General features: G+C 43.9%; 2 protein-coding genes across 2 annotated transcripts in view; one reads left to right on the forward strand and one right to left on the reverse strand.

Moving 5' to 3' along the window:
- The window catches only part of stab2 (stabilin 2), a 51420-nt gene extending 41089 nt beyond the window's left edge, over positions 1-10331 (forward strand). The window contains 16 exon segments of the mRNA XM_038301517.1: positions 2164-2223; positions 2303-2426; positions 2543-2692; positions 2767-2871; positions 3942-4046; positions 4149-4342; positions 4414-4555; positions 7048-7181; positions 7267-7432; positions 7555-7661; positions 7743-7856; positions 7931-8077; positions 9532-9642; positions 9712-9843; positions 9958-10110; positions 10184-10331. Of these exon segments, the coding sequence (XP_038157445.1) occupies positions 2164-2223; positions 2303-2426; positions 2543-2692; positions 2767-2871; positions 3942-4046; positions 4149-4342; positions 4414-4555; positions 7048-7181; positions 7267-7432; positions 7555-7661; positions 7743-7856; positions 7931-8077; positions 9532-9642; positions 9712-9843; positions 9958-10110; positions 10184-10243 (2004 nt within the window). The 3' untranslated portion in view covers positions 10244-10331.
- Positions 10332-10549: 218 nt separating this feature from the next.
- On the reverse strand, positions 10550-18313 carry ovch1 (ovochymase 1). Its single transcript, XM_038301518.1, has 13 exons — positions 18199-18313; positions 16327-16434; positions 16045-16228; positions 15900-15975; positions 15614-15803; positions 15395-15534; positions 12475-12625; positions 12357-12398; positions 12062-12284; positions 11830-11987; positions 11576-11674; positions 10874-11007; positions 10550-10743 (listed from the first exon to the last, which is right to left on the reverse strand). Exons 1-13 carry the CDS (start codon positions 18296-18298, stop codon positions 10585-10587), a joined length of 1764 nt encoding a protein of 587 aa, XP_038157446.1. The 5' UTR covers positions 18299-18313; the 3' UTR covers positions 10550-10584.
- Between the last annotated feature and the right edge of the window lie 3141 nt (positions 18314-21454).

The raw sequence follows: 21454 nt of genomic DNA on the forward strand, positions 1-21454 counted from the left end.
TGCTGTATAGTAAATTATAAACATGTTGCTCACATCCAATTATTGGTAGGGACAAATAGGTCCGTCCAAAATTTTGGTAGGGACATGTCCCTATGGTCCCTATGCAAACCTACGCCCATGTTGTCGCCAAAGTCTCCAGTAGCAGAAAAAGAGTCGCTTTTAGGCGCTTTTTAGAAATTAAAGTGTTAGAGGCATCTGAAAAGTCGCTAAATAGAGCAACAAAAGCACTAAGTTGGCAACACTGCTCTGGACACTGAAGGGGGGTCGGGGGGCAGAGACACACTTATAAGCTTTCTGATTGCATTTAGCAATATAATTTTTTAACATAATTAATGTGCACAAATAAGGAATAGCTGTATTAACCATTCATGTAAATAGAGTTTTATGAGGCCCCCAGGAACTTGGGGCCCTAGGCTACTGCCTAGTATTGCTTAATGGTGAATCCCCCCTGTAACCACCGACTGGTTTGGGTCCCCATGCAGCCACATGACGAACACCACCAGCACCACGGGGAAGGATGATGGGGAAGATATTACGGTCTGGGCTTTTCTTCTTCTAAAACATACAGGAGGACTTCAGTAGATTGAAAGGTCCCGACACAGGACCATCCTCCTTCACATCTTGCACCGGTGTTCTGTCAGATGAGCATACCTGGTCAGACCAGCATACCTATGGTCAATACCTGTTTATCCTGTTAGTTTTGTATGAAAAAGAAAACGTAAAACTACCTCAGAGGGTGTGTATCCCTTTAGTCATGGGGGAAAAAAAGCAAAAAAACAATTTAATTACTGACTTTTTGGTGCTTTTTGAAGCGTATGGAGATCTGCCCTTAAATTGTGTTTTTTTTGTACGTGACTAAAGGGACACACGCCCATCAAGGTAGTTTAAAGTATATTTTTTGTACAAAACTAAAGGGATAAATGTAAATCTTACGTGTTACGCATGCGTATTGACTATGGGTATGCTGATCTGACAGAACAACGACAACACTTATGGTGATCATCTTCCCTGAACCCGAACACTGAAGATGAGTTGAGATCATCCCACAAAGATAACAAATGTGTTGCAGAGAAATGTGACCTGTGTGTGAGATGTTCTGAGTGGTTCTGTTGTCTTGGACTTTCATGGTCCATCTAGAGGGGATTTCCCGAACTTATAGGCTTAGAACCCCCAGTGCATGATCGTGTCAGAAATTTAAAATAGGAGTTTCTGTTAAATCATTTTGAACTTTTGATTTCTTCCATGGACAGATTTACAATTAGGCAAAACTAGGCGACTGCCTAGGGCCCCAAGTTCCTGGGGGCCCCATAAAACTCCCTTTTACATGCATGGTTAATACAACTATACCTTATCTGTGCACATTAATTATGTTTTTGATAAAAATCCTTTCGCTAAAATGCCATCAGAACGCTTATAATATTAAGTGTGTCTCAGCCCCCCCTTCAGTGTCCACCATATTGGATCAGTCCATTTGCTGCACATGTTCAGAAAGGTCCAAACAGACAGCAGCAAACCATTTGAAAACAAACGGTGTGAAGAGAAATGTTGCCAACTTAACGCTTTTGTCGCCATATTTAGTGACTTTTCAAAACCCTCTAGTACTTTGATTCCAAAAAAGTGCCTAGCACCACATCTAGTGCCTTTTTTTCTGCTAGTGGAGACTTTGGCGACAGCATATAAAAGCAGCAAACTCTGCTCTCCAGAGCGAGTAGATTGGTAGTGCTTGGAAAAAATCTTTGATTATTTTTGCAACAGCATTAAAACTCAGCTGAGAAAGAAAAAAAAAAACATACAGAGGGAAACAACAAAAATGATAAAAAGAGAGGGACAAAAGGTAGAACAAATAACGGATGTCTATTCCATTCAAATTTCTGTATCTGTACAATGGGTCTGTTTTAAGCGTTGTCTTCTTAGTTGAGAGGGCCCCCTGCATGTTTTCTTTGCCCAGGGCCCCAAATTTCCTAAATCCGCCCCTGGTTTCTTCGTCATCCTGAATCTGAAGTTTTAAGGTTGGGTTATGGTTCTGGTTTAAACTGAAATCGGCGTAATGACCCAGTGAAAGCCTGGAATGGACCACATCTCATAGTTTGGGTCAGATCTTTCCGGAGAAATATCGAATCTTTGCATTGCTATGGATGATATTTTGCTTTCCCTCTGTTCCAGATGGGCTGTGTTACATGCTCTAGGTCTGGCGCCAGATGTCCTAAAGGAACCATAGAAAAGGTCAGAATTGGCTCCTGCTTTGAACGTGTTATTTGGAAATTGACACATCTCTCATCAGTTTAATTTCTTTTGTGTTCAGGAGATCCAGAAGTGTGACCTTCCAAACCTAATGATCAGTAGAAACTCTGGCTGTCGGCCCATCTGTACCGTCAACTTCTGGCATCCAAAGTGTTGTCCTGGTTTCTATGGACGAGACTGCCTTGGTGAGAATTCACTGTCTTCATGACGTTTGGTGAAAACTGGCTTTATTTTCCCCTAAAATCTTAAAATGACTTAAGTTCTGACGGCAACACAATGAATGTGGAATTCCTCTCTCTAGAATGTCCAGGAGGAGTCCACTCCCTCTGCAGCAAACGAGGGAAATGCGATGACGGCCACCTTGGGAACGGGACCTGTACCTGCGAGGCTGGTTTTAAGGGGACGGCCTGTGAGTTGTGCTCAGATGGGTTTTATGGGCCCAACTGCAAAGGTGAGTGACAGGGAGGCCGTCCGCCGACCTGTGAGGGGTTCGTCTCCAGGTTTCATCTTTTGATTTTGTTTCAGCCTGTAACTGCTCGGTCCACGGGTCATGTGACGATGGAATCCATGGGACAGGTCTGTGTTTCTGTGAGGAAGGGTGGACGGGAGAACGATGCGATGTTCAGACAGGTAAGTTTGGTTTTTACACACTAGAACCCATTTAAAGTGGCCTTTAGGTCCTTTTAGGGATAGCAGGGCCTTGTTTTCCTTTCCACGAACTGTGAAGAAACTGAACAGTTTAGGGTTGATAAATAATAATGTCATTTAGGGGGTGGTAAAGCAAACCCCATGAGTGTCTTCGAGGAACAAAGATGGATAATTACTTTAAGGACATAGAGATCAGAGGCGGTTCTAAACCAAATGTACCAGGGGCCCAGGAGGGGCCCGGCGTGTTTTTATGGGGGCATAGAAAAGCATGAAATAAAACACAGAATAAGGGATTCAAATATATTAAGAGAGCTGCATGAATTAGAATTTCTATTCAATTAGGTTTCATTAAAATTATATGGCTTATTAGGTCTGTATACATTCATAATTAATTCATTTAATGAAATTAATGAATCTGAATTAGAACTCAAGAAAAAACTGATAAATTCAACAGTAAAAATTTGAGTATCTTATTTTATTTGTTTTGAAAAAAACATTTAGCAGATGAAAACTGGGATCCTATCTCATCACCACTGAAGCTAAAACCTTATTGTTTTTAAAGGATTAGTTAAGCAGAATTTGTAAAAAAAAAAAAAAAGGAAAAAAAAAAGAAAAAAAAGAAAAAAACAGCTCCAGCTCATATCATTAGAATTTCCTTTAGTATTATGTCTTCAGTACAGGGGCCACAACGGAGGCCAGGACATGATCTGCAGGGGCACTGGCCCCCGTTGGCCCCTGTCTAGATCCGCCCCTGCGTTTGATCCATCTTTAGATCAGAAGATTCTGAAACATCCAAGGAATCTTAGGGAATTTTACGATGCAGCCTTAGCTGGACAGAGCGATCCCTGATCCATCTGAAGTTTCTGCATCTAGAACAATACGTCATCAGCTGACTGAAGCACAGAGACTAGGGTTCATCCCTGTGCCAAGGCCTCTGGGATGAACCATCTGTGCATGGATCAGATAGATCACTGCTCCAGATGTTAGTTGGAGGAGTTCAGTTCAGACAGCCTGGTCTTCTTAGATCTTCACATTGTCGCTCTGGTCTGCAGAGGTGTTCCAGTGCTCTCCACCCTGCTCTCCAAAGGCCGTCTGTCATGAAAACAACACCTGTGTCTGCCGACCGTTCCATGTGGGAGACGGACTCATATGCAAATGTAAATATCGCCTAGTTTTCACAGTACAAGGTTCCTATTTCAGCGGTGTTGGCCCAGTTTCACTGGCCAGCCACATTATTGTACTTGTCTCCATGTCCACAGTGGTGGACATCTGTAAGATCTGGAACGGCGGCTGTGCTAAGGAGGCGAAATGTTCTCAAAAAGGGGAAAAGGTGAGCTGCACATGTCTTCAAGGATACTCTGGAGACGGCTTCGCCTGTCTACCTGTGGACCCCTGTGCCAGCGGGGACAACGGCGGCTGCCATGAACACGCTACCTGCACAATGACAGCTCCGGTGAGGAACAAATCACCTATCACGTTACCTCGCCATCTCAGGCTGGACTAATCAGTGAAATGTGTCGACAGGGGAAGAAGAAGTGCACCTGTAAGGACAACTACATTGGAGATGGAGTCACCTGTGAGCTCAAACAGCTGCCAATCAGCCGCTGTCTCCAGGACAACGGACAGTGCCACCCAGATGCTAAATGTACCGACCTCCACTTTGAAGGTACTGCAGGAGACGGCCCAGATTCTGAGCTGGCCTTAGGAGAAATGGATCAGTTCGGGGCTGAATTACTTAAAGTAGAATGGGAGGCAGATCTTTTAGTTATCAGGCTCCTCTCCTGTGGAACCAACTACCAGTTATAGTCCCTGAGGCAGACACCCTGTCTACTTTTAAGGCTGGGCTAAAACTTTCCTTTCTGATAAAGCTTATAGTTAGAGTGGCTCAGGTTATCCTGAGCTATCTCTATACAGGTGCTGGTCATAAAATTAGAATATCATGAAAAAGTAGATTGATTTCAGTAATTCCATTTAAAAAGTGAAACTTGTATATTATATTCATACATTACATACAAACTCATATATTTCAGATGTTTATTTTGTTTAATTTTGATGATTACAAATGACAACAAATGAAAATCTCAAATTCATCATATCAGAAAATTAGAATATTACTGAAGACCAATAAAAACAAAGGATTTATAGAAATGTTGGCCAACTGAAAAGTATGAACATGAAAAGTATGAGCATGTACAGCACTCAGTATTTAGTTGGGCCTCCTTTGGCCTGTATTACTGCAGCAATGCGGCGTGGCATGGAGTCGATCAGTCTGTGGCACTGCTCAGGTGTTATGATAGCCCAGGTTGCTCTAATAGTGGCTTTTAGCTCTTCTGAATTGTTGGGTCTGGTGTATTGCATCTTCTTCTTCACAATACCCCATAGATTTTCTATGGGGTTAAGGTCAGGAGAGTTTGCTGGCCAATTAAGAACAGGGATACCATGGTCCTTCAACCAGGTACTGGTAGCTTTGGCACTGTGTGCAGGTGCCAAGTCCTGTTGGAAAATGAAATCTGCATCTCCAAAAAGTTGGTCAGCTGCAGGAAGCATGAAGTGCTCTAAAACTTCCTGGTATGTGGCTGCGTTGACCCTGGACCTCAGAAAACACAATGGACCAACACCAGCAGATGACATGGCACCCCAAACCATCACTGACTGTGGAAACTTTACACTGGACTTCAAGCAACGTGGATGAAGTGCCTCTCTTCTTTTCCTCCAGACTCTGGGACCTTGATTTCCAAAGGAAATGCAAAATTTACTTTCATCAGAGAACATGACTTTGGACCACTCACCAGCAGTCCAGTCCTGTTTCTCTTTAGCCCAGGCAAGACGCTTCTGACGCTGTCTGTGGTTCAAGAGTGGCTTGACACAAGGAATGCGACAGCAGAAACCCATGTCTTTCATACGTCTGTGTGTGGTGGTTCTTGAAGCACTCACTCCAGCTGCAGTCCACTCTTTGTGAATCTCCCCCACATTTTTGAATGGGTTTTGTTTCACAATCCTCTCCAGGGTGCGGTTATCTCTCTTGCTTGTACACTTTTTTCGACCACATCTTTTCCTTCCCTTCGCCTCTCTATTAATGTGCTTGGACACTGAGCTCTGTGAACAGCCAGCCTCTTTAGCGATGACCTTTTGTGTCTTGCCCTCCTTGTGCAAGGTGTCGATGGTCGTCTTTTGGACAACTGTCAAGTCAGCAGTCTTCCCCATGATTGTGTAGCCTATAGAACTAGACTGAAAGACCATTTAAAGGCTTTTGCAGGTGGTTTGAGTTAATTAGCTGATTAGAGTGTGGCACCAGGGGCCATCAATTTTGAACCTTTTCACAATATTCTAATTTTCTGTTATGATGAATTTGAGATTTTAATTTGTTGTCATTTGTAATCATCAAAATTAAACAAAATAAACATCTGAAATATATGAGTTTGTATGTAATGTATGAATATAATATACAAGTTTCACTTTTTAAATGGAATTACTGAAATCAATCTACTTTTTCATGATATTCTAATTTTATGACCAGCACCTGTAGTTATGCTGCTATAGGCTTAGACTGCTGGAGGACATAGGAACCTCCAATTCATCATTCTGCTTCATTCTATCTCTATCCTCCCACTATGCAGAATCTGGCTGTGACTCCATCCTGGAGAGAAATATCACCTGCGCTGCTGCCATCAACACCTTTGTTTATAGATGTTGGAGATTGGCCTGTTTTTCAGTGTAGTCCTGTTTCTCTGACTGTGACTGGCTGGATGTGCTCTCTTCATCCTCAGGGATTTGCCTCGGAGCTCATCTGCCTGGCTGTGTGTTTCCTGGACAGTTGCCTTTTGTATCTCTGCTTCTGTCTCCTTGAACCCCAGTCGGCCTCAGCAGATGGCCGCTCACACTGAGCCTGGTTCTGCTGGAGGATTCTTCCTGTTAAAAGGGAGTTTTTCCTCTCCACTGTCTCTACAAGCATGCTTAGTATGAGGGAACGCCTTCGATTCATTGAGTCGATGCAATCAGTTGGTTTTCCTTAGATAGAAAACTTTGAATCAGTTTGACTGGATGATCTGGTGAACTGTAAAGTGCCTGGAGATGAATGGTGTTGTGATTTGGCGCTATAGAAATAAACTGAACTGAGTTCTAGATGTTCACACATGCAGATATGTGTTTTCAATCTAGATTCAACGCTTGGCGTGTTTCACTACCGCTCGGCCAGCGGTCAGTACAAACTGAACTACACAGCAGCCCAACAGAGCTGCAGGGCAGAGGGAGGCACCCTGGCTACATACACTCAGCTCTCCTACGCTCAACAGGTCAGTGAACTCAGCGCAGTTAAATCCTGGTCTCGTCTGGACTTGATCTTTCTGAACTAACAGCCATTTGGGTTCACATGTGAAGGGGGGACTGAACATGTGCTCTGCCGGCTGGTTGGACCAAGGCCAAGTCGCCTATCCCACCACCTACCCCAATTCCAAGTGTGGTTTCGGGCATGTGGGCATCGTGGACTATGGCACCCGGAAAAACCTGAGTGAGACCTGGGATGCCTTCTGCTACAGGATGAAGGGTGAGAAGAAAATCTGAATGGTGAAGCTAGAAACTGTCCAGAACATGAGAACCATTGAAGTTTACTGGTTGAACGGAGTGGTAACTCCCGTCAGCTGAGGTTGATTCTTTTCTTGGTTTCAGGTGTGCAGTGTGAGTGTAAAGCTGGTTACATTGGAGATGGCTTCAGCTGTAGAGGAAGCCTGCTGCAGGTCCTCATGTCTACTCCATCCTTCTCCAACTTCCTCTTAGTGAGTCCCGCATCTTAACTCACACCGCAGCTCTTCACCGCAGTGTTCTTCTGACACTTAAGCCCATCGTTGTCTTCCCAGCATATCCTGACCCACCAAGCAGAGTCAAGACATCGGATTGTGTCAACACTCACTGACCCCAGGGTTCAGTCCACCCTGTTTGTACCAGATAACAGCGGCCTACCGTGGAACATGGTACGTCCTGATGTTAGGTCTACATTTGGGAACAGTTTCACAGCTGCAATGTAATCACATTTGCGTCCCAACAGACCCTGTCCATGCGGGACATAGAGTTTCACCTGTATGAGGGTCAGGCGCTTCCTCTGAGCCAACTGAGGAACAACAGTCGGATCAGGACCAGAGTTGGCAGCCTGACAGTCCTTAGCCAGGCCAACGTTCTCAACTCTTCTCTTCTGGTGAGTCCTTCAGATGAGGGCAGACTTAGGCTGCATTCGAATTTATGGGCTGCGTCTTCCAAGGATGCAGTCTACCTGGACTGGATCCCTCGAAGTACGTGAAAATAAGGAGACCGGAAAAGTTTTGGCTGTGAATTCTAACAGGTCCAGCCTTTTGCGGCTTTTACCGCGATACGCAGGGGCAGGTTTGCTATTAGGCAACACTAGGCAGTTCCTGGGGGCCCTATAAAACTGTGTTTAATAAAGCCATTCCTTATTTGTGCACCCACTCAGACCCCACCCCTTTAGTGTCCACCATATTGGATCTGTTCATTTGCTGCACATGTTCAGCATGGTCCAAAGAAAGCAGCAAACCATTGGAAAACAATGCGTAGAGCAGTGACAACTTAGCGCTGTTGTTGCTATATTTAGTGACTCTCAGACCCCTCTAGTACTTTATTTTAAAAAAAACGCGCCTAGCGCCAAATCTAGTGACTTTTTCTGCTACTGGAGACTTTGGCGACAACATCTAAAAGCAGCGAACTCTGCTCTCCAGAGCAAGTAGATTGGTAACCCCGCCTCCTGCTCTCCTCTATCTTGTCTGCTGTCATGATTCATGCAGCTATTATTTCATCCAAATGAAAAATGGAGAACAGAGAAGCAGATCATGGCTTGTCTACAGTGAAAAGAAGGACTGGGTTATTTACTTTGGCCTTTTTGGAAACACAAGAAGGAGCAATCGACTAAGTTAGATTGGTTTTAGTGATTAGAAAGAAATCTTTGATTCCTTTTGCGACAACATGAAACGTCAGCTGAGAAAGAAAAAAAACATACAGAAGAAAACAAGAAAAGTGATGAGAGGGACAAAACGTAGAATAAATAATGTATGTCTATTCCATTAAAATGTCTGTATCTCTATAATGGGTCTGTTTTATGTGTTGTCTTCTCAATTCAGAGGGCCCCCTGTCTGTCTTTGCCTAGGGCCCCAATTTTCCTAAATCCGCCTCTGGCCATACGGTCTGTCGCTTAGCAACCGTGACAATTTAAACACAAAGCAGGAAAAGAATGAATACCGAACTGTTTCATTAAAATGTTTTTTTTAATTCTTTTAATTAATTGAACAAAGGCTACACTCATGAGAATCCAGAGCGGAATAAAGGTTCCAACCACCAGGAGCATTAACAAATAAAAGCAAATATGATATAAACCTTAGTCATTTAAATAACTTGCTGCTGTCATTTTGCACATCTCTGATGTTGCTATTTTCAAATATCCATCACTGTAAAAATGGTTTCACAATGAATCCTGGGTTACCAAAGGATAAAAATGACCCATTCTTCAAATCGGGCAAAAAGTAGGATACATTTGTAGGCCACAAAACGAGGAGTCTTGGAATCAGACCAGACCTCAGCGCCGCTGAAGGACGCAGCCCATAAATTCATTTATTTAATTCTACAGCCATTTCTGCTCTTCAGGCTTCCTGTTACATCAACAACCGCTTCGTCATCAACTCCGACATCCTTGCTTCAAACGGGATCATCCACGTCCTCCAGGGACCTCTAAAAGCTCCTCCTCCCCATCAAGAAGTGAGTGTTAATGTTGCCTTTGATTACATCTTAAACAGATCCGTTACTGGTTCTGATCTGGCCCTGCAGATGCAGGTGGCCCACCAGGCCGGGATGGGAGTGGGAGTGCTTCTTCTGATCCTCCTGCTGCTTGGTGTAGTCTTTGTTGGATATCGTTTCTGCACCCACAGCAGCAAACCCTTCCAGTTCCACTACTTCAAGGCGAGTCAGATAAACTCATTTATTAGACATTTACATATTTGATCAGTTTTGATGCCGATTCCCTTTAGAACGTTTGCATTCAGCCCTTTGACCTTTACTCCTCTGTTCCTACAGGATGAGGACAAAGAAGAAGAACCTGCAGCAGAAACCGCTAACTACAGCAGCAGCATCTGTAACCCTGTTTATGAGGCTAGTCCGGAACCGGCCCCAACTTGGTCCGATGCATCTGGTTCTGCAGGGAGTCCACAGGCATCCGTTAAGGCTGAAGTGAGCTCTTGTTCCTTATTGATGCTCAGCTGTTAGAGCGACAAGATCGGGGTTAACGTGAGCATCTCTGCAGGTGGAGGACAGACATGAGGTGGTAAATGGAGGATCATATGACCTGCTGCAGGACGGCTGAGCCTGGGACCCCTCTACTGGATCAGAACCACCGAGATCAGCAGCAGAATAATTCCGAATATGGTTTAACCTAAAGAATGGAGTAATTTCTGCAGAGTGGAGCCACCGGAGCATGTTTAGGTAGCAGAACAAACTGATTGATGGCCAGATGTTAAAGTTCTAAGTGTTTGTGGTTGTGTTTGAGTTCTGGGAATAAAATAGCTTATTGACAACTGAGTCACGAGTTTTAATATTTTACATGAAATGCAAAAAAAAAAAAAAAAAAGGCATCAGTTTGTTTTAGAGCCAAACCAGGTTTAATTTAAGATAAAAAATGTTTCAGGGTTTGACTGACAATAAGTTTTATTGCTCCGTCACGTCGTCGATCCACGACCGGTAGTCTGGGAGTCCAGTAAAGATGGCCGGTTTGTCTGCTTTGCACCGTAAGCTGCCCCATGTGACCACGCCGAACAGGAAGTAGGCGCCATGCTTCCGACAGAAAAGAGGAGCTCCAGAGTCTCCCTGCAGACAGAGAACAAAGGTCTGATTTGATGGCATGGGTTTTTACCCAGTGGTACTGGTTAACTGTTGCTTTAAGGTCTCAGGGACATTGTGCATCATGGCTTAGCTTCCTGCAGAGGCCCATAGTTACCATGCATGAAGCTGAGCCTGCAGGATCTGAACAGATGTGATCTTCGCCGATGAAGTCTCCCCACTTCTGAAAGCAGGTAGTTTGGTTGACCAAGGTCAGCGCAGCATGATGCAGATAACTGGGATTTATGTTCTCTGAAAAGAAGGAGAATTTGAGCAGGAAAAGGTTAATATTTTTAAGAACCTGGAGATTTCCCCTTTGGAACGGGTTCTCCATGTTCAGCGGTTAATGAACAAACCAATTAAGGGCTGCGCCTTTCATGTCTGCAAGGCTTTGGACAGTGTCCAGGATCGGTTTTCCGAGGGTAGTGCAAATGGGGCTATAAAGTATTATTGATTTACCACGTGCAAAAGCTCTTTGCTTTTGTTAACTCTTCAAATGATTCATAAATGGAATATGATTTTTTTTAAACCATCTCCATTTTCTTATTTTAGGTGCAGTCAATATGAAAGAACTCCATGTTTTACATCCAATATCCCAGCTCAGAACGAATGCATTCAAACAGCTGCTTCCCCTCAGGGTTCAGTAAGAACCAACCAGAAACCCTGAACATCTCACCCTTGCAGACAAGCAGTAACCTCAGAACAGTTGGTTCCTGTGGGAACGAACCATTGGACCTTCGTCTCTTGAAAGACTTATCAGAATAGTTACCATTTTACTGAACAGATCTACAGAACGTCAGGCGTTCTCCTGCTCTCTCACCTGTTGCTTCAGTTCTTCCCCATCCCGCTGTGAAACAGGACCAGCTTTCATCCAGTTCCTCGTCTTCCTCAGGGACACATATTGGAGACACTTTTGGACCTCGAGACAGAACCAAGGGACATTTTCACAGAATTGCAGGAGAGGCTGGAGAGTGAGCTAACTGAATAACCTCTGTGCTGGTCTTTTATCATTGGGTTTTACAGGGAACTTGATCAGAGTTGTTGCAGGTTCTCTCCATCTGCGGAGATTCTTACCATATCTGGCCGAGACACTGAGGCGGAGCAGCGACAGGTCTGCCTGAGGAGGGAAGCCGGCTCCATGCATGGGGCTGAAGACCTCGTCCACCAGGATGGTTTGGCTTGACTTCTTACCCAAACCATGGACTCCAAGGACAGCTACATCTTCTTTGGCACTGTTCGGAAAACAAATCTGAGTGTTTCCTGCAGTGGAAGTCGAGGGCACCTTGTGAGCTGGCCAGAGGTTCACCTGACGCTGCAGTGTTTCGCTGTGACCACCCAGCGGTGGTGGATCAGAACTCCGCTGCAGTAGTGCTGACCGTTGGACTGCAGGCTGACCATCCATGGCCAGAAGGAAGGGCAAGCCTCAGTCACATTCTCCACACGGACCTTCCCTTTCTGTGAGACAGAGATCCAAGCGGTGGCTGGAGCCTGGTTACATCTGGAGGTCCGCTGCCTGCCACACCTCTCCTCTGTGGATCAAAGATGGGTGACATGGATGGGTTCTGTAGAACCTCAAACATCTCTGCATTGAGGTGACATACCCTCCTGGGAAAGAACATCATCCAACAGCTCGTTTTCATCATCTAAGTTTGTGAGGACAAGATGTTAGTGGCCAAGACTTTGTTGGGTGAAAAAAAGCCACATTAATCCCAAGCTCACTCATTGCATCAGTGATCCACTGAACATGCTGCTGGACTTTGGTGTAGACTCCTGGTTTCTTTGCTCGACCGCAGCCAACTCCCCAACTAACCAGACCTGCCAACTCGTGTCTGGTTCCATTGAAGCAGGACAGCGGACCTCCAGAGTCCCCCTTAGACCCAAATATAAGGTTTATTTAGAAGAGAACACTAAAGGTCTTCAGTTTGACCCAATCCCATTTCATGATCACTCAGTCTGGATGCGTCCCAATGCTGCTCATTTCCACTGTTATGCTGATGATACTCAGCTATATCTGTCTATAAATTCAGATGAAGCTAACCCATTACATAGACTTCAGACATGTCTTGAAGACATAAAAGCCTTGATGACTCTTAACTCTCTGCTCCTGAAAGCAGACAAAACAGATCTCAGTGTTGTTTTTGATCAGGACCTGTCATTTAAATCCCATATCAAAGAGGTTTCTAGAATTTCCTTTCATCTGAGGAACATTGCAAAAATTAAAAATATCCTGTCCAGGTGTGATGCTGAGAAACTAGTCCACGCATTTGTTACTTCAAGGCTGGACTATTGTAATTCTTTACTATCAGGAAGTCCACAAACTGTAGTTAAAAGCCTTCAGCTGATCCAAAATGCTGCAGCCAGAGTTCTGATGAAAATTAAAAAGAGAGATCACATCTCGCCTATCCTGGCTTCTCTTCATTGGCTTCCTGTTAAATCCAGAATAGAATTTAAAATCCTCCTTCTCACATATAAAGCCTTAAATGGCCAAGCTCCATCTTATATCAGAGATCTGATTGTTCCTTATGTTCCTAACAGAGCACTTCGCTCTCAATCTGCAGGTTTACTAGTGGTTCCTAGAATTTCTAAAAGTAGAATGGGAGGCAGATCTTTTAGTTATCAGGCTCCTCTCCTGTGGAACCAACTACCAGTTTTAGTCCGTGAGGCAGACACCCTGTCTACTTTTAAGGCTAGGCTTAAAACTTTCCTTTTTTTAAAAAGCATACAGTTAGGGTGGCTCAGGTTATCCTGAGCTATCTCTATAGTTATGCTGCTATAGGCTTAGACTGCTGGAGGACATAGGGACCCCTTTTCCATCATTCTATCTCTATTCTTCCATTCTACAGAATCTGTTATTTCTCTCTAGAATGGAGTCACAGCCAAACAGGAAAAGACAAAGCTACTATGGGAAAAAGCAGAGAGAGCAGAACGTTAGAGATCTAACTATCAGCTGTGCTGCTGATATCAACACCTTTGTTTATAGATGTTGGAGATCAACCTCTCTTTCTCTGACTGGCTGGAGGTGCCCTCTTCATCCTCTGACATGGGAGCTGGCTCGGAGCTTTTGCCTGGCTGTGTGTTTCCTGGACAGGGCATTTTCTATCTCTGCTTCTGTCTCCTTGAACCCCAGGTTGCTTCCTGTTAAAAGGGAGATTTTCCTCTCCAAAAGTCCTTCTCCTGAAGGACCTTTGGCATTAGCCACTCTTTAGAATTCTTATCCCCACTATGTTTACCCTCACATGGAAGCACCAGTCCTTAGATGGGACTCAAATTCTAGATGACCAGTCTGTAACCCGAACCCTCAGTCCAAAGACCCAACTATGCTGCTACCATGACTTTCCGTCACACTTAAACCATCTAAAACCTTCCCTGACATCACATAATTTTCCTCAGACAATTTGACCGAATTGCAACAGCCATTAACCTGAATGAAAGAAAGCAAACCGATCTGGTTCTGACCTTTACCTCCACATCAAGAGGCCTGGTGATCATGCCAATTTAAATGCAAAGCAATCAGCAACATCTGATGACCAATCAGAATCTTCAAGGATCCACTCATTCAATTCAATTCAGTTTATTTCTATAGCGCCAGTTCACAACAAGTCATCTCAAGGCACCAGATCATATAGTCAGATTGATTCAAAGTTTTCCATCTTAGGGAAATCAGTTGATTGCATCGACTTATTGACTCGAAGGCAATCCCTCACACCAACCATGCTTGTAGCAACAGTGGAGAGGAAAGACTCCCTTTGAACAGGAAGAAACCTCCAGCAGAACCAGACTCATAGTGAGCAGCCATTTGCTGAGGCCGACTGGGGTTCCAGGAGACAGAAGCAGAGATACAAAAAGAAGCAGTGATACAAAAGGCAACTGTAAAAGGCGGCCCCACCCAGGAAACACAGCCAGGCAGACGAGATCCGAGCCAGCTCCCATGACAAGAGGATGAAGAGAGCACATCCAGCCAGTCATAGTCAGAAACAGGACTACACTGAAAAACAGGCCGATCTCCAACATCTATAAACAAATGTGTTGATGCCAGCAGCACAAACTGATATTTCTCTCCAGGATGGAGTCACAGTCACACAGACGAGGCAAAGCTACTCTGAGATAAAGCAGAGAAAGCATAACGTTAGAGATTGAACTAACAGATTCTGCAGAGTGGGAGAATAGAATCATCCGCATGGTCAACAGCTTATGTTACGCCCTTAGTGGATGGCCTGGATAGAAGAAACGCAATGGTACTAAGCATAAGGCCTTGTTGGACGCCACAACTCAGTTCTCAGGATTAGGAAAACACTTTCTTCTAGATCTCTGTTCAGTTCACATTGTCCATACAGCAGTACTCACCATAAATAACCAAAGGTGTTCTACAAGGACACATGGGTCTGTATTATGTCAAGGGCAGCCCAAATGTATTCCTTTTTCCAGTCCAAAATAAAGGACAGAACTGAGTTTTGATACAGACTGAGCAGAAATGACTTTGCTCAATAAGATCAACCATGGGTTCTATTTAACACACAACCGTCAGTATTTATAATCCAGAGAAGTATTAGAACAACCCCACAGACTGTTCAAAATAGGCTTCTGTTCATTTCTCTGTCTATGACAATTTAAGTCACCAAAGAACCATCCGGGAGTCTACCTGACATGCATCCACTCCGCCTTCATCCTTCCCGGCACAGAACATGGACGAGTGGACTCTGCCCTTGTAGTACTCATTACAATCATCCAACGCCAGGAGGCTGACGTTCACCTCTTGCAGTCTGTTAACTCGGGGACCATCTGCAAATAAAAGAAGGTTTAGAGTCTCCAGAACTATCTACCTGTTCTCCAGTGTCCTACAAATCCACCCTGAACAGACTTTCTCTTGTAGACCCCCAGCCGGTGATGGTGCACTTCATGGTCTCGGGCAGTGGGCTCATCCAGATGTCGATAGGTCTGACGAACTCGTTAAAAACCAAAGGATGCTCCAGCTTCAGCAGGGCTATGTCACTCTCTTTGGTTTTGGTGTCATACTCTTGGTGGCTGATGATCCGAGAAATACCCACCAGCTGACCAGAAAGAAGAACAGAGTTCAGTTATGTTGGTTGTTCTGCCTCAGAAGGAGCAGAAGAGTTTGAGGATCCAGTTCTTGGACCAAAGCCCACCTGCTCTCCTGATTCTTCAGGCTTATCCAGGTCATGTTTTCCTGCCAGAACCTTCCATAGAGATTCTTTGTTAAATCTGTGAAAACATCAGCTTGAGCCACGAGGATCGTAAGCTCCCACCTCCAGATTCAACTCAACCTCTGACCTTTTGAAGCAGTGGGCAGCTGAGATGACCCACTGTGGCCCAATGATGGCACCGCCACATGCCGGCATGGAGGAGAACTGAAGGGAGACCTGCCAGGGCCAAGAGTGGGCCCAGGCCTCTTGGCCCCCGATGATCCTGGTCTCCATGTCCATCTCAGCAGGGAAGGCGCGCATGCCGGCAATATCTGAGGAGGTTCAAGGAAACACAGGAGGAGAATCTCTACAAGCAAGACCAAACACAAAACCCAGGTCTGGTGATGTTCCACCTGCTGGTCAGACTCACCCCTGAAACCAAACCAGCCAGAGAAGGTGGAGTGTTCCTGCAGAGTTTCATTCAGAGTCACGTTCAGCAGATTCTGGGTCTGATTCTGGTTCCCATTCTGGTTCCCCTCTGAAAAATTGACCCAATAATCACCTCAGAACATTTGGATCTTTTGAAAAACATCTTTCTTCCATCCTTTTGGGAGAAATCGGTCAGCTCAGAGAGTCTGGGTCAGGTTTTGGTTGGAACCCAAACGTACCTGTTGCTTATTTAAAGTCGTAGGTAAGCGGCTGTTCCTACCGGTGCATTTCCGAAAGCTCCAAAGTGGTACCCGTCTTTATACGAGTGCCTAAAGTGAATTTGATTGATCGTTTAAGAGGGCAGGGTTGCTGTGGCGGAAGGTTCACAAGCAAGTTTGTTTGTGGCCGGTTTCTCAACAGCATCTTGCTAACCAGTTAGCAACTTAGTGCTAGTAGGTTCCCAATGGGAAATTCCATTGGGACCAAGTAGCACTAAATTGGTGACTTAGAAACGACGCAGTCAAGGAATGCTATGGACAGCGGAAACATGCAAGAGGAGGAGAGTTTAGTGTCGGAGGTCGTGGATGAGTCTCCTCCGTCATCCATTTTTTATTTAGAGGAGGAAAGCGGGACGAAGATGTTGTGGAAGAGGACGGCAGAAGCTTGGTTTGGTGTAGAAGGCTTACAGCCGTACATGTTGAGCCCTTGCCTCGCAACGCTGCCAGTTCTGTTAGCTCTACGCCTGCTGAAGACACAGACGTCCATCCCCGTGGACACTGGGACGGAACTCAATGGGAAAGGAAAGGATTCTGATTTCAACCATTGCATATGAATTAAGTGCTACGCTACGCTATGACCGCAAAAAATTGACAGATGACTGTTATATAGGGATATATGATTGGCTAAATTTAGGTTTACAGGCTGACATATAACTAACTGGCCTGCATAAGATAACGATAAAAAAACAAAACAGTTTTTAGGACAGGGTTTTTTTTATAGAAATGTTCTAAATGTTAGGACAATATCATCTGGCAAAGAGTAGATTTATATACATGTTTAAGCCAGAATGATTTGAGATTTAAATATGACTTTCCTACAACTTTAAGAAAACCAACCTTAAACAGAGGGGGTGGATTCAGTGGAGGACCTCGCCTGTCCAGCCAGGCCAACAATTCACTTTAACAACCCTCCTTTCAGACACTTAGAAGGGTATAGGGCATTGCAGGCTAACAAAAGAAGCCAAACGGAGCTTTGTTGGGCTACTGTATAAAACCTCAAACTCAACACTATTCCTACCTTTTGAATTGAAAAAGCTTCCTGGGTGGGTAATGTTTCCAAACTTGGAAACAAAGTCCAGTGGATTGTTTCTAAGTTTCCTTCCCCCCCCCATTTCCATTTTTTGAAAGGACTTTGACCCGAATGACTGAGAATCTTCGGCAGGAGACAGAACTTACTGGTTCTGATGTCATCACAAGAACCGGCCTGTTTAGCCTAAAAAACTTCACTGGGCTCTGGAGGTTTAGTTGAGGTTTGATTTTTTATTTTTTTTGTACATCAGGAGCTATAATCTAAACAGAGTTCTAGTTAGAACCTTGTGGATCCCAGAGTTTTTCACTCTGGGTTTCCTTTCATTCCTTCTTTGCCACTTTGCAAACATTCTGGCCTGGTTAAAACAGGAGATGCTTCACATCAGTAGATCCAGTTAAATCTTCCAGAACTTAATGTTTGCCGGAAGTTCTATCTTAAATTTGTGGGTTTTCACCTTTTTGGCTTCATTCACAGCAAAATAAAACCAGATCAGTTCAGTTGGATCCAGCTACACACGTTCTGTTTGGTGGTTTGAGTCCATTTGCATGGAGCAGGTTTTTCTCACCTGTCTGAAAGGAGACGACCACAAACGACAGAAGGCAGCAGAACCAGAGCAGCATGTCTGTTTGATCCATCCACTGAGAGCTGCTGAGCTGCAGCTTCATCAGGCAGCTCCTACACTCAGCTGTCTGATTGGACACACCTGGTGTTACAGCAGCAGATCAGGCCTAGAACCAGCGGCCTGGATGGAAACAAGCTGGAAAATGTAAATATATGGAGGGACTTTTGGTCCACAATTGTAGGAAGCCAAGAAAACTTTTGTAAATTTGAAATGTACTCCAGAAATACAACTTTGAAAATTGTTTGAATCAAAAACAGTTCAGAGCTTGTTTTTGTTTAGCCCTTCTCTGGAGAAGCTGCTTTGGCTTCTACCCGCCAAAGACGGAGGGTGCGTTCGAATTTATGGGCTGCGTCTTCAAAGCACCTGTTCTACCTTGACTGGATCCTTCAAAATCTGTGAAAAAAAGGAGACCGCAAGAGTTTTGGATGGGAATTCAAACAGGTCTAGCCTTCAATGGCTTTCTCCGCAGTACGCTCTGTCGCTTAGCAACCTTGACAGTTGACACACAAAGCAGGAAAAGAATGAATACTGAAATTTTCAAAACTGTTTCTTTTACATTTTGTTTTTATTTTTTTTAATTGTAAAGTGAACACAAAACTCATAATGTAATAAAGGTTCCAAACACCGGAAGCATGAACACATAAAAGCAAATGTAATGCTATAAACCTTAGTGAGTCAAATAACATGCTGCTGTCATTCTGCACATCTCTGATGTTGCTGCTATTTCCAAGTATCCATTACTGTAAAAATGTCCACAGCTGTTTATTGGATATTTATTCTCCAGGTGAACAGTTTTATATTGTTAAAACACTTTATAGTATTTTATTGTTTATATTTTAACTCTTCCCTATTATGTTAATTCTTAGACATCTTTCTAAGGTCCACATTTGTGAGACAATTTTTCTCTATAATCTTTTTGCTGATATAAACACCAAAATTTCCCCATTGTGGGACAATGAAGGGATTTTCTATTATATTCTATTCTTTTCTATTCTATAAAAGGGGTAGAAAGATATAAGTAAATCTAAACAATGTATGTATAAAAAAATATATCTGAAAAATCTCTTATATTCAACAACAAAAAAATACGTAGTTAAGCATGTTGTGCAAAATAACAATTAAAGAATAAAAATCCTGTTAGATTTATAGTCCTCACTCTGCAGATATATTAGAATCTGTCCTTAAATTACAGCCAAACCCATTTACACAGTAAGGCTCTGAACTTCTACTGGAAAAGCTAATGATGGATTAATTATTGACATTTATTACAGATTCATTTTTCTCTACTCTAGTGTTCCGGTTTACTTACTATAAAAATAAAAAATGTTCTACCATAATCTGTTCTTCTGGGAGGTGGTTGTTGGTGAAAATCCAAAAACTCTGAATTTTAAAACTGCAAGGTACCAACAGTTGTAATCGTTTTTAGCCACCTTTTGTAGTTTAAACTTTAGGTAATGTTCTTCATCATGACTATTACCAAATCATTGGCTGTTCTGCTCATTAAAAAGATGGACTTAATAAAGTGGCTAGTATTTCTATCAGTACATTCAGACTTAGAGATTAGAGGTGGGCACTAAGGGGGGCGCTGCAAGCTGAGAAAGCTGACTTTTTTCTTCAAACGGATTAAATTCACATCTGAACACCATCTCCAGGTGAGATGGTGGGCCTAGTAGTTAGGGCATTGTGCCTGAGGTTCTGAGTTTGAGCCCCACTATGGTCCCCGGGTGCCACACAGTAGCAGCCCACTGCTCCCCAAGGGGATGGGTTAAATGCAGAGAGTGAATTTCCTTGCTCTGTATTTGTGACAGTATAATGACATTAAAAAAAGCTGAAAAACAAATACTTTCAGTTACTGAAGTAACCTTTTGATAGAAGTTCACTTTTAGGTGTTACTGCTTCATATAGTGTCTGATGGATGAAGGGTGGATGGATGGATGGATGGATGGATGGATGGATGGATGGATGGATGGATGGATGGATGGATGGATGGATGGATGGATAGATGGATGGATGGGTTCATAGAGGGATGATGGATGGATGGATGGATGGATGGGTTCATAGAGGGATGATGGATGGGATGGATGGATGGATGGATGGATGGATGGATGGATGGATGGGTTCATAGAGGGATGATGGATGGATGGATGGATGGATGGATGGATGGATGGATGGATGGGTTCATAGAGGGATGATGGATGGAGGGATAATGGATGGATGGATTGATGGATGGATGGATGGATGGATGGATGGATGGGTTCATAGAGGGATGATGGATGGATGGATAATGGATGGATGGATGGATGGATGGGTTCATAGAGGGATGATGGATGGATGGATAATGGATGGATGGATTGATGGATGGATGGATGGATGGATGGATGGATGGATGGATGGGTTCATAGAGGGATGATGGATGGATGGATAATGGATGGATGGATTGATGGATGGATGGATGGATGGATGGATGGATGGATGGATGGGTTCATAGAGGGATGATGGATGGATGGATAATGGATGGATGGATTGATGGATGGATGGATGGATGGATGGATGGGTTCATAGAGGGATGATGGATGGATGGATAATGGATGGATGGATTGATGGATGGATGGATGGATGGATGGATGGGTTCATAGAGGGATGATGGATGGATGGATAATGGATGGATGGATTGATGGATGGATAATGGATGGATGGATTGATGGATGGATGGGTGGATGGATGGATGGATGGATGGATGGATGGGTTCATAGAGGGATGATGGATGGATGGATAATGGATGGATGGATTGATGGATGGATGGATGGATGGATGGATGGATGGATGGGTTCATAGAGGGATGATGGATGGATGGATAATGGATGGATGGATTGATGGATGGATGGATGGATGGATGGGTTCATAGAGGGATGATGGATGGATGGATAATGGATGGATGGATTGATGGATGGATGGATGGATGGATGGATGGGTTCTTAGAGGGATGATGGATGGATGGATAATGGATGGATGGATTGATGGATGGATGGATGGATGGATGGATGGGTTCATAGAGGGATGATGGATGGATGGATAATGGATGGATGGGTGGATGGATGGATGGATGGATGGATGGATGATGGATGGATGGATAATGGATGGATGGGTGGATGATGGATGGATGGATGGATGGATGGATGATGGATGGATGGATGGATGG

The sequence above is a fragment of the Cyprinodon tularosa genome, unplaced genomic scaffold (genome assembly GCF_016077235.1).
Source record: "Cyprinodon tularosa strain WSP-4 unplaced genomic scaffold, ASM1607723v1 ctg469, whole genome shotgun sequence".
In the NCBI taxonomy this organism is placed as follows: Eukaryota; Metazoa; Chordata; class Actinopteri; order Cyprinodontiformes; family Cyprinodontidae; genus Cyprinodon; species Cyprinodon tularosa.

What these genes read in the sequence shown, in the direction of transcription:
- ovch1 (XM_038301518.1), bottom strand. Translation starts at nt 18,298, where the DNA reads ATGAAGCTGCAGCTCAGCAGCTCTCAGTGGATGGATCAAACAGACATG. An exon ending in CTGAAGAATCAGGAGAGCAG is followed by an intron (nt 15,804 to 15,899) that starts GTGGGCTTTGGT and finishes CTTTCTGGTCAG; the next exon opens with CTGGTGGGTATTTCTCGGAT. An exon ending in TGATGTTCTTTCCCAGGAGG is followed by an intron (nt 12,285 to 12,356) that starts GTATGTCACCTC and finishes TTTGATCCACAG; the next exon opens with AGGAGAGGTGTGGCAGGCAG.